The sequence below is a fragment of the Adelges cooleyi genome, unplaced genomic scaffold (genome assembly GCF_023614345.1).
Source record: "Adelges cooleyi isolate 19-005CV unplaced genomic scaffold, UGA_ACOO_1.1 ACOO_flye_CR_arks_rails_tigmint_CR_PRNA_38, whole genome shotgun sequence".
NCBI lineage: Eukaryota > Metazoa > Arthropoda > Insecta > Hemiptera > Adelgidae > Adelges > Adelges cooleyi.
The window spans coordinates 1,582,094-1,595,111 of NW_026096056.1; the positions used below are offsets into that span (position 1 = coordinate 1,582,094).

Below are 13,018 nucleotides of genomic sequence, written 5' to 3' on the forward strand. Positions count from 1 at the left end.
CCGTTCGTGGAAGTTAAAGGTAAAAAGAAATAATTGACACAAAGTATCTTTGGACCAAGAATAAAATATAAGTCAGGTAAAGACTAAATTATTCCAATAATGTTCGTTCTAACAAATATAACGTCCAACATAAATTATTAAAAACAACTTAAAATTGTTTTCAGTGTTTTCTGATTTATATAAATGAGTAAAATGTTTTCTTACAAATAAGGTATAATCGTTAGCATAATATATTACGTATTATGTACTTAAGAGGACGCCGCTCAGTTCATTTATTAAGGAGTAGGGTATAGGCAATTTTTTTACAAAATCTTAACTTAGCGGAACGGAAAGCACTATTTATTAAAGGACAAAGGATAGGCAATATTTGACAAAAATTGATCTAATAGCCACTTTTAATATGCTGACTAATTTTTAGGTGAAAAAATATTAAGTTTTTTTAGTTATAATACTAGTTATAAAGTGATATCACTTTTAAATAAACGCTTCGATGCGAATCTGTGGATAGTATGTTCAAACCAGTTATAGCGGTTTAGAAGATATCGTGGGACCAGCAATAATGTACTTAAAATTTAATATTTAGGCTTATGCAGGGTGAATACGATAAGGGTTAATCGTCTGTTAATAAAAATGTATTGCCATAGTTACTCATGTATCGTAATTAACAATATAATGAAAATATTTTCATTACCTGTTGACTGTTGATTCACACACACATAGCAACCTAGAAACTGACTACGACCAAAGTATAAATTTACCCTATTTTTGGGGTTTTTCCTTAAAAAAAAAAAAATTGACTACAGATTTTTGAGAAAATTGTATATGTTATAGTTCCATTTTAGATCTACCTTCGGTCTAATTTTCAGATCTAAATCTTCAAAACTTTGCTTGAAAAGGTGAAATAAAGAAAACAATTCTATCCCTTCTAAGGAAAAGGGTTTATGATATTTTTTTGGTTTGTTAATGTTTATCGGTAGTACTATGTTTGAAGAACAATTCATATACATTTGGAACATTTTCGACTATTTTTAAAAAAGCCATAGAGCATCGTAATTTTAAGTTGAAAAGTTTGTAAATTTTTTGGGTGTTTTTCTTGACTTTGATGGGGAAGGGGTGACTTTTTTTTTATTTTTTGCCCCGAAAAATTACCTTCCAGGTATGATTTCTGATCTATAGAGTTGCTACACGAAGAAATCGGTTCAGCGGTTTACAAGATATCGTGGGTCCAGACACAAAAATAAAAATAAAAACACATCATTGTAAAAATAATACCTTCTCAGCTCCGCATCGAAGCTAAAAAAAAATCTAAATGCTTATAAAATGTTGTTGAAAACAAAAATAAAAAATCGTCCTTTTACTTTTTAGTCTCCATAGAAAAGATGTTAAACTATGTAACAAAAAAAAAAAAAAATTGAAATCGGTCAGCTAGACACTTCAGAAAATGACTTCGTTTTAATTTTTATTTGTAAAAAAAAATTGACGCTTTCCGTTCCTCTTAAAGTCATTAGTCATCACAAAAATAAAATAATTCAAAATGCTTTGTAGGGTTTACAGTTGTAAACATTACAACATATTTGTGTTTTTCTTATCTCCCAAGAACATACATAGGTGATAGGAGAAGTAAATGGATAAAAATAATCAAGTATGTGGTATGGCTACTGAATAAGGTTTTGTCGAAAATATAAATTATACATATTAATATTACTATACGTATTAAGTGGACAGATATTCTAGGACCGGGAGCTTTTGTTTGTTCTTGTCATTTTAAGGATGCAAATATTCATAATGGATTAACTTTATTAGCTAATTTGTCTAAATGATTTGTCTAATAATTTCCCATCTCCTATAAAGAGTAATCTTTTCTCCTGTTACAACATCTAGTACACAAGTTTCTCAAAATAAAGTACATTAAATAAATAGGAGTAATTTCTTATACATTTTAAGAGCACATTCTGAAATAAGCGATTCCAAAAGTAATTGAGTCAATTGAAACAAACAAATTTGTAGTAATAGCATCAACATAAGACATAGAATTTTACGGTAAATTGTAGTTTAACAATTTTTTATGCTCTTTCTCTGGTGTTCATTCGATTCAGTTTTTTATTACGAATTCAGGTATTTCCAAAATCACGGCGTTGAAAAAAAATGGACATAGCACACCTCATCGCCCATTTTTAAGGAGTAAAGTGTAGGCAATTTTTTACAAAATCTTAACTTGAAGGTTAAACTGTGATGTGTAATTATCAGTTCAGTAGTAAAAAATCATTTTTCGGACTATCACAGCATCCTTGGCAGCGATTTAAAAAAATAAATGTCTGTTGAGTTCAGTTTTACGTGGATTCATTTTTCTCAGGCTTCATATATAAAGTTAAGGAAAGAAATTCATACATATTATATATGACACAATTATCTGTGCTCCAGCATCCGTATTTTTTCGATATACCTAATACAACCGACGCTATAATATAATTTTTAAAAAAGTCCTTTTTGAATTAATTAATTATCCATTAACTGGTTGAAATATTAAAAACGGCCACGGTGGAGCACAGACAATGTTGTTGTCTATATTATGTGAAAACTTGGTTTTTCGCAAGGCGAGTTTTTTGAAGAAAATAACGTGTGTGTGACATCCTCTTAACATGTAAGCCATGTAGCCTATGGCTCCATGTACCCTAAAACATTATAAATCTAATCATCCGTTAATTGTACACAATATGAGTTTAACACTTATGGAAATTCTAATAATGTATTATTATTTAGCCATTTTATTTTGCTGTGTTGACAACACAACACTAGTAAATAACTAGTGAAATAGTATTCGTTATGGATTAAATGCAAAGATTGCTCATTAAATAATACCATTGAGTACTCAATGATAATACTAATAATTAACTCACGGTATCTGTTGTTCTCTTGTAACAAATAGTTTATTACAAGTTATAATATTTAGTTTATTATTTACAACATCAAATAAAAATAAAATTTGTCAAAAGAATAATACAAAGGCACAAAAATACAACATAAAAACAACGTGCTATAGGGGTCTGGCTTAAATGTTGTTTACTGACTTGTTTGGATCTCGATCAGCCATCATGCCGACCCGCCGCCGCCAGTACCACCAACTGCATACTCTTAAAGTTCTAATAAGAGTACCTAACCTCATCTATATTTATAATTATATACTATTATATTAGTTGTCGAAGTTATCGAACATTATTATAGTTATTTTTTTGTATGTGATTGGAATTTTCCTATATAATCTTTGTAATCGCCGCGTCGCCCGTGATCCATACGCTGATAATAATATTGACAGTTTTTTTAGTTCGGCTAAGTTTTGTCTGGGAACAACTGACGAATAACGCATCGAATTCCGAGGCACTTAGTATCAGCAGATAGGATGTGACTCAGCAATTTATATATATATTCAGAATTTCAATGGAATTCCGTTGTCAGTGTTTCTCCGCCGAATAAAATTATATAGCCTGAATTATTTTAAATAAAACGCCAGAATTCACTGAATTATTCTAACTGAATAATAATAATTATTATTTAAACCGTCAAGGGAAAACCAGTCGAGGAAAAGATAAAGGAAGCGCGGACTCGAGTTCAAGTACTTCTATTAATAGTACTTCTAAGCGTCATCTTAAGATCTGTTTAAAAGAATTATATTATGTTTTGTATTTTGATTTTCACAAAGTATTATTTAGTAAATATGCTTGAATTTTGTTTCACAGCACTATTATCTTTTTTTGTTTTTACACCCCTCCCAACATATTTTTTTGGGTCCTACTATCAAAAAAGTTGAGGGGGGGGGGGGTAAAAAAAAATGGTGAAAAATTGAGATCACGTTTGTAAAAAAAATCCAAATATTAATTAAACCTTAATATTAATTAATTATAAATTGACTGGTTCATGATAAAAATATCACCCTGTAAATAAATGAATACAAATCTTTCAAATTTAAATTATGTGGAAAAAAACCATTTGGCGGGAAAATCCTTATAATACAATATTAATATCATAATAAAAATACAAATTTAACTTTAAAAAGTGCAATTTTTTAATAGAAATAATTAACTAGTTTAATTCTTGACATAAATTTATAATAATTCTTTAACCCTAATAACCGTATAATTTACAATGCTCTGTACAGTCGCTCGCTCAAAGAGAATATACGGATATAAAGACAATATTATGGTTGGGTTAAAATAAGATGAGACTTTTTTCGATATCCGATACAGTGAGCACACAAAAGTGGAGGGAAACGAGAAAAAAGAGAAATTTTCCCAGAAAAAATATTTAAATAGTGTTTATGCAAATCGCAAATTTATGTATATAATGTATCCGCAATTTGCATTTTATTGGTAACCGATCTCTTTCTCAAAAAGAAGAAGAAAAAGAAGTGTACGGTAATTGTTTCTTTTTTTTCCCTTTTTTTTTTGTCAAAGGATTTTTTAACCGCCACTACCTACTCCGACGCGACTACCAGTTCCGGGTTACCGACTACTCTTCTTGGTTTATCTTCCACTAGAAATGACTTTGGTATATAACGCACTGTACTTGGCAAAGAACGTTTTTTTTTTGTTTTTTGGGGTTGGACAAAAAATTAAAGCCGGTCTCCGTATAAAATATACCGTTGGCTTTAAGACGACTCGACAAAAGGTCATAGTGAATTTGTATATTTTATTATCTTAAAACAAAAACTCTCTATTCTGGTGAATATGGGTTTTTATAAACTAAAACACATTTACAAAAATCAAATAATTCACTTCTTATCTTATTTTCTAGTGGAAAAGTATAAAAATATTGATAACTCTTCAAGGTGTACCTAATGTTTTTTTCTTTTCCTCTTAACTCGTTTACCTTGAAAAATCTAATATATCTTTTAAACTGTATACAATAAAAATAAAAATTGGTTATGATATGTACTATAAACTTTTTGACTTGTAAGTCTTACAACGTTTTATACAATATTTTTATTCAAACAACATCAACTCCTGAGCGATACAATATATTTATTTTTTATTTTTTTATTTTTCACAATATGTACTTGTATGTACAATTTCTAGTGGTGATTTTAAAACTCAATATCGATTGGATAAGAATTGTTAATCTTCGTCATCGTGCAGAATCTGGATAATCAGCAACTTTACGAGTTCTATTTCGTATTGCATTGTGTTGTCTTTGATATATTGTTAAAGCGCCTTTAACAGCAATAAACACCAATCCACCCAATAAGGTTTTTTGAATATTTGAATAAGAACTATAGTGGAACAACACATTTCCAACTATTTTTGCTGTTGTCGGCAACAATAAAGCTACATAAGTTCTCGAGTTAAACTGTACCGAGTGAGTTGTATTTACCATGTTCACTGGTTCACATAAAATTGAAGGCATAATATTTCTTAATATGGGAAAATTAAAAGTAAAGCGTTGAATTGCTAATAGTAGAGTTTCTTCCCAGTTAATAGTTCTACTCATAATCAGAGAAAGCGGTATGGCGGGCAACATCAGTAGTAGTAAAGATGGATCGGTATCTTTCAAAATAATCATTGCTTCTTCTTTGCCTATTACCTGTATAATAGTAATTGCTCCGTATAACGCTGCAGTCAAATAACATGCATCAACAGCAACGCCAAATATTAGAAATGGACTTAACTGATTGGATATTTTATCAAGCTCATTCAATGACTTGACAATGAAATTGACTTCGTACATAATAATAATATTATATTCTGTCTTACACAGTGGGCAATGTACTTTAATAGTGGAGTTTTCTTTTAGTTTTTTAGCCACCCAGCATTGAACGCAATCTTGATGTACCCAACGAGTAGATCCCCGACATTTGCATGGCGATACCCAATCTCTTCTGCCTTCGAATTCATCATCGTCGGTTTCAAAACACACCCAACAAAATTTTTGTTTAGAGCTTTCTTGTTTGTACGTAGATGGATTAATAGTAGTATTTAAATTTGCCATTGTTTACCTTTATAACTTCTTTTAATCGTAGACTATTGGTATTCAATTTTCTCGTGCCACTATTTAGACACCTTTGCTGTGTGAATAAACAATATTAGACAGCAAATTCCACTAAAAGCGACTGGGTGTGCGTGTAAATGGATATTTTATTGGAAATATTCAAATGCGGTTTGAATTCTGTTTCTGAATATGCAATCTGTTTGCGCATTCAACACAACCATAACAACACTGTTTACTGCAAATGGTTTTTGTTTTAAGCCAGTTCACGCCGTAACAATATCTACCTATTATAATTATATTCTACACAAAGCGCGGTTATAATATGTTTGACTAAAGGTGTAATACAATTTTGACACATATTAAACTATTGCTGAACAATATTTCTGCAAACATTTTAAGAGTCGTCTTGGCAACCGGTATCAATGGCCGGTGATGTAATACAATTCCAAATCAATCTCAATATACATACATCAGTGGCAAAGTCCGCAAAAAAAAAATTATATAATTATGTTTACTATTAGATTAACGGCGGGGGGGGGGGGAATAGTACCATTGAGGAAATAATACCATTGATATTTTATTGAAATAGTCTTTTCATATCGCACTAATATTCTATTTCATATTGCACTAATAGCTATCAAATAGTTTAATGAATTTCATAATAAATAATTTTAAACACGATTATAATCACATTTGTTGCTTATGTGTAGATTTAAACAGATACTTGATCCTTTTTACCATATTGTACACAATATCATTCCCTATCTGAAGCCATTTCTTCATCATTATTAATTATTCCTAGTAAGTTTTAGATCATTCCGCACTTCATCCATCTGTATATTATGTGTGGGGTGCGCTAAAGTTGTCTCTCTTTCTTGGATTTCTTGGTCCAATTATTGTTCTTATGCCTTGACTTATATACTTGTGTTATTTGGAAACTTTACTAGGTTATGTAGGAAACATTTTTGATTTTTTATGTAAAAAAATTGGATTTTAATATTGAAAAAATTGTAAATTTAATTAATTTAATTACAAGAAACTAAAATTTTAAAATAAAAATCGATTTCTTACATAGCACAGTAAAGTAGCCAAAGAACTAGAATCTCTTTACAGAGTTGAAATTGGACCATCCTAACGTTTTGTTTAACTCTTGGTCTAAAATAAGCCAAAATAACTTTTACTAATAAAAGAAATTGTATGTAAATAAAAAATAGTACCTTGAAGCCACACAAAATAACCGGAAAATTAGTTAACATGGTCGAAAATTAATACCACTTTTTAATTAAACCACTTTTTGCCTAAATATATGCCTATACAAAACCCCTTTAAAACCAACTGCATGCAATCCCAAAAATATTTTAATTTTGAGTTTCGATAAATTATTATAAAAATACCAGTCTATAAACGAAAGACACATATCTGAATAAAGTGGCTATCATAAAATCTCTATCCCGTGATATTTAATTATTAATAAACAGAAGCTTGCATAAAAACTCTAAATGCATTCAAAATTTCTTACCTCAGCACTAACCTTAATGTCACATATTTTACAATACAAAACGGATTTATCTGTCGAAAATACTGTTTTGCCGAATTATTTTACAAACTTGTTAAGTCGATAGATAAGTTTTTGGTTTTGGTCTAGGCAAAGCGAGTGATCGGCCAGGAAAACACAAACACTAATTTTATATAATATGTATTATGTATAAATAAAACCATCAAACTAAGGTATCTCAGGTCCAGGAAATCTATTTAAAATTATATTTGATTTAAATAAAATATTTATATAAAAAATAGTTAAATGTGCAACTATATTTTTTAAATATTAACTAAGTATTGCTATAAAACAAATTTCTATATTAATTAGCTATATTTCGAATGATTATCAAAAAACATTCAAACTCTAAGATGTCCCTAGCCCTATTCATCATCATCCCAACTATCTCCCAAAATCGTTTCACCTCCACTCCAACTACTTCCACTAAAATCATCTCCTCCGGCAGACCATTTCATAGTGTAGATTAAATCGTCTAAAGTTAACAATCGTGCCTTAACTGTTTTTAAAAAACATAATTACAACTGTTTGCCAATACTATATACAACACGTTGAAATGTCGGACTGTCGGTCATAGGTGACAAGCGCAGTGAAAGTGTTGATGGGTCAAGTGCCTTAATACAAGAATTACAGATTAAACAATTCTTATTATTATACATTATAACTATTGACAGTGTAATTTTATTAGGCGAATTGATATAGGTTAAGTACTACCAAAAAAATTATAAATATTATAAAATATCATAAAATTATATAATGTACAGTGTGATCGACTTATCGTGAACCACTCAATATCTCATTGGATTTAATGAATAATTAAATTGTTTTCCTATAATGTTCTTATACAAATGGATCTCAATTTCTTACATTTTTTTGTTTTTAGTACATTATTCTCAATTGTATACGTTACCATTTAAGTTTTAAAAGTTGCTATCAAAGAAACTAAGGGGAGGAGTGGGGTTAAAAATAAAAATATATTATATTGAGTGGTTCACGATAAGTTGATCACCTTGTATTATATTTTTAGAAAATATTCCAGCCATAAAAACAATAAATTAACATACGCGAAAAAAATTAAAAATGGATTTACAATAAATTTATGTACATATTTATTGAATGATATTTTTAAAAATGTTTTGTTGTATACATTTTGTCTACACATTAAAATTTCTAATTTTAAATTTTGTGTTTATTAGCTAAAAAATGAATACGAGATTAAGCGTTTTGGGTGTTATGGATCCGAATTGAATCCTAATATTCTTCTTGCGATTCAATATGATCCTTTTTTGAGGATCTTTAAAAATTGTCGATCGCGTAACTTACATGCATTTTCCATTTGTTGGATCTGTTTGTCTAACCGAAGCAGATATCCCTCTTTGGCTTCACTTTTTGGGACGCCACAACTATTGTCAGGCTTTGTTGTTACTGGGCGAGTAGGGCTGTCATCATTTTTCAACGCGAAACATCTGAATTTATCGCATAACGGAGCACTTTTATTTCCATTAAATTCATAATCAAGAGAGCATTGTGTTGAACACAGGGAATCATCGTCTTCGGTCGTCTTTTGCAACCACGTGCGAACCTGCCCAAAACCATCACACAATTTACGTTAATATTAGATAGTTTTACATATTTTGTTTCGTCGTGCTAGAGCCATTTGGCCAAAACTAAGACTATAAAAACAACTTCATTATCAAACGCCTTATTAACTGTGAATGCACAAATATGAACATTTTTTTTTAACGAAGCTGTAATGGCTCGACTTGGAAAGCAACTTCCAAAAGATTTCAGATCCAGGGAAAAAATTACAAGGAAATGGACTCTTAGCTACCGCCGACAAGTATAATGATATATTTTATTAGCTGAAAAATGTCAAACACATTCAAACTATCTTCCCAAACGCCCAAGCTTCGATAAAATACATACTTTGCTCATGACCTATGTATTAAGCCATGTATACTGTAACTTCAGACAAAATTAAGTTTTTAGTAAAAAATATACCCCTCGATTTTTTAGACTGTGCTCAAGCATAATAGCATGGCGTATTATACAAATTAAAATTTTTATTGCTATCTCCGTTCTATATTTTTATAAAACCATACTCAGAAAATATTTGTCGTGTGACAGGATATTGATCTATCATCTACTCACCAAATATGTTTATCTTCTGATCATTACAAAGTTTTTACGGCAGATATTTTATACTACTCACTGACTTCTTCCTTAATATATACCGTCAACACTGTTGTTCTTGTGACTAGTTAAAATCCTTATCAAGTTAGCATGGAAATAAAATTAACGCATAGATCAAACAATGACGAATTAAAATAAATGCTGAACAATTTGCGCAAGTCACTTTTAAATTAAAGAGATTTTTTTGAGATTGTCTAAAGCTAATTATGAACAAAACCCATATTTCTGTACAAAATAAAATACATATTTAGGTGTAACATTAGATAAATGTTTAATCTGGGGTCTTCATCTAAAAAAAACCTCAGCTATTATCAGGCTACAACTCCTTCGCCCTATCCTTAATTCCAAAATGTCTCTTCAAAACAAATTTCTAATATATAAGATAATCATAAGTCTGTTTAGTCTTATGGATTTGCAATTTGGGGTCCTGCTAAGCCTTCTAATATGAGGTAAATTCAATTATTCCAATTAACTGCACTAAGAATACTAACGCATAGTTCTTGGTGAATATAAAACTTTTCTTTACTTAACGAATTAAAGTTAAATACAGCTACCGAACTATCTAAAGTAGTGTATAATTTGAACGTGGTTATAATGATATTACCTTTAACTCGTCTTGTTTCCTCAAATGTAAATCCTTGGTATTTATTCCAGGGCACGTGGTTTTTAGATCCGTTTTATCCGTAAACGTTACACCTTTTTTTGACGGTTGAGCTTGGGTTTTCCGCGTCTCGTGTTTCCTAATACATTCAGCCAATAGTTCAGACATGTGGGCCTGAAATTCATGTTCCACTTCTAAGGCAAGACGTCCATCTAAAAATACATTTCTTATCAACCTTAGTACTAATACATGTATAATGTACTAATACATTACTTACCATCGTCTTTTTCCGTTTTATCCAACTCTTGTCTGTAGTCCTGGTCTCCAGGACGATGGCTCATGTCTTTCATAGTTTTTTCGTTATCTTTTCCTGAAGAATGGATGTCTGGGTAAGTTGTTTCATGCTCAGTATTTTTATTTGTGCCACCAGCACCGACACCAGCTGTATCACTTTTTCCATCAGCGCCAGTTCCGACACCAGCGGTACCATTTATCCCACCAGCAGAATCTTTACCACTTCTTCCACTAGCTATTGCTTTACTGTCTTTTCCACTATCAGCACCTGTGCCACCTTTTCCATCAGCTCCAGCTTTACCGCTTTTTCCACCATCGGCATCGTTACCACTTTTTCCATCAGCTATTGCTTTACTGTCTTTTCCACCATCAGCACCTGTGCCACCTTTTCCATCAGCTCCAGCTTTACCGCTTTTTCCACCATCGGCATCGTTACCACTTTTTCCACCAGTGCCAGCTTTGTCACTTTTTCCACCAGCAGCATTTGTTCCACTTTTTCCATCAGCTCCAGATTTACCACCTTTATCACCATCAGCATCTTTACCACTTTTTCCACGAGCCCCTGCTTTACCACCTTTTCCATCTTCAGCACCTGTACCACTTTTTCTATCAGCTCCAGCTTTACCGCCTGTTTCACTATCAACATCTTTACCTCTTTTTCCATCAGCGCTAGCTTTACCGCCTTTTCCACTTTTTCCACCATCAGCACCTGTGCCACTTTTACCATCAGCTCCAGCTTTACCACCTGTTTCACTATCAACATCTTTACCTCTTTTTCCATCAGCGCTAGCTTTACCGCCTTTTCCACTTTTTCCACCATCAAAACCTGTGCCACTTTTACCATCAGTTCCAGCTTTACCACCTTTTCCACCTTTACCACTTTTTTCAGCACCACCAACACCAGTTATACCACTTTTTTCATCACCTCCAGTATTACCATCTGTTTCACCAACACCAGCTCTACCACTTTTTCCATCGGCACCAGATTTAAAAGATTTTCTACCTGCAACACTTGTACCGCTTTTTCCATCAGCTCCAGTTTTACCACTGTTAGCATCTTTACCACTTTTTCCATCAGCACCAGATTTATAAGATTTTCGACCTGCAACACTTGTGCCGCTTTTTCCATCAGCTCCAGTTTTACCACTGTTAGCATCTTTAACACTTTTTCCATCAGTACCAGCTTTACCTTCTTTACCACCAGCAGCACCTGTACCACTTTTTCCATCTGCGCCAACTTTGCCGCCTTTATTACTATCAGCATCTCTAACACTTTTCTCAGCAGTGCCAGCTTTACCTTCTTTCCCAACAGCAGCACCTGTACCACTTTTTCCATCAGCGCCAACTTTACCGCCTTTTTCACCTTTTCCACCATAAGTACCTTTGCTACTTTTTGCACCAACACCAACACCAGCTGTACCGCTTTTTTCATATCTTCCTTCACCACCACTCTTTTCATCACCTCCAGTATTACCATCTGTTTCACCAACACCAGCTCTACCACCTTTCCCATCAGCACCAGATTTACCGTATTTTCTACCTGCAACTCCTGTGCCACTTTTTCCATCAGCTCCAGCTTTACTAACTTTTCTACTAATTGTTTTCCCTGCGTCCGCACATATATTATTTGTCGGCTTTTCCAACCAAGGCGCTAACGCCGAAGACAAGTATACCTGCACTTCTTGTAATCGGTCTTTGGGTGACGACATAGTTGTCTTACTATTAGTAATACTATCTAGAGTTTTGAGAATAATGTTGGCTGTCTCAGAAGTATTTACTACACTTATATCACTGGTGATTATTTGCAGCACGCTGTTCATCACGGTGCTTATGAATTCTTGTCGCCAAGCCGGTGAGTTGCATTGTATTTCAAGACTGTTAAAATATTTGCAGAGACTTGCTATCGTATGCTGTTTTGGCATTGATGCAACTCTGAAAAACTTAAATATGATATAACATAACATAGCTAGATATCAGTCCAAGAAGTTCCCTACGTTGGTCGCATGTCGCCTGTGTCGAGTCTGGTATTCATGTTATCTTTCGTGCATTTTTTTAGTTCGGCTCTTCTTTGCACATCGCCCACAAATATGTATCCTTTTGGTGTAGATAGTAGTTGTTCGTGTTCCAATTGTGTCAGGCAATTCCGGTTGATGATAGTCTTCCTACAATATGCATGGTAACAGCACGGCTTGTAGCATCCTCGCTTTATTGCTTTCTTCAATTTTTTGACGCACTTGTCTAATATTGTTACATCTCTCCATGTAGACATTTTTTTTTTATACAATATATTTAATAAAGTTCGAATTTTGAAATAATAATAGACCTTACATTTTAAACTAACAAGGTATAGCTAGTTAATATTGGCCAGCTATTATCTAAATATGTATATATATATA

General features: G+C 32.3%; 2 protein-coding genes across 2 annotated transcripts; both read right to left on the reverse strand.

The window, feature by feature from the left end:
- Window positions 1-5,118: 5,118 nt before the first annotated feature.
- LOC126841292 (E3 ubiquitin-protein ligase MARCHF5-like) lies at window positions 5,119-5,979 on the reverse strand. Its single transcript, XM_050577661.1, has one exon. It carries the CDS (start codon window positions 5,977-5,979, stop codon window positions 5,119-5,121), a length of 861 nt encoding a protein of 286 aa, XP_050433618.1.
- A 94-nt stretch (window positions 5,980-6,073) lies between these two features.
- LOC126841293 (uncharacterized PE-PGRS family protein PE_PGRS54-like) lies at window positions 6,074-12,442 on the reverse strand. Its single transcript, XM_050577662.1, has 3 exons — window positions 10,606-12,442; window positions 10,332-10,540; window positions 6,074-6,175 (listed from the first exon to the last, which is right to left on the reverse strand). The coding sequence occupies exons 1-3, from the start codon at window positions 12,440-12,442 to the stop codon at window positions 6,074-6,076; spliced, it is 2,148 nt and encodes a 715-aa protein (XP_050433619.1).
- Window positions 12,443-13,018: the final 576 nt, after the last annotated feature.

Coding starts and splice junctions, on each gene's coding strand:
- LOC126841292 (XM_050577661.1), bottom strand. CDS start 5,979: ATGGCAAATTTAAATACTACTATTAATCCATCTACGTACAAACAAGAA.
- LOC126841293 (XM_050577662.1), bottom strand. CDS start 12,442: ATGAACAGCGTGCTGCAAATAATCACCAGTGATATAAGTGTAGTAAAT. Junction 10,541..10,605: donor TAAAACGGAAAAAGACGATG/GTAAGTAATGTA, acceptor ATGTATTTTTAG/ATGGACGTCTTGCCTTAGAA. Junction 6,176..10,331: donor GGAAACAAGACGAGTTAAAG/GTAATATCATTA, acceptor ATGCGCAAACAG/ATTGCATATTCAGAAACAGA.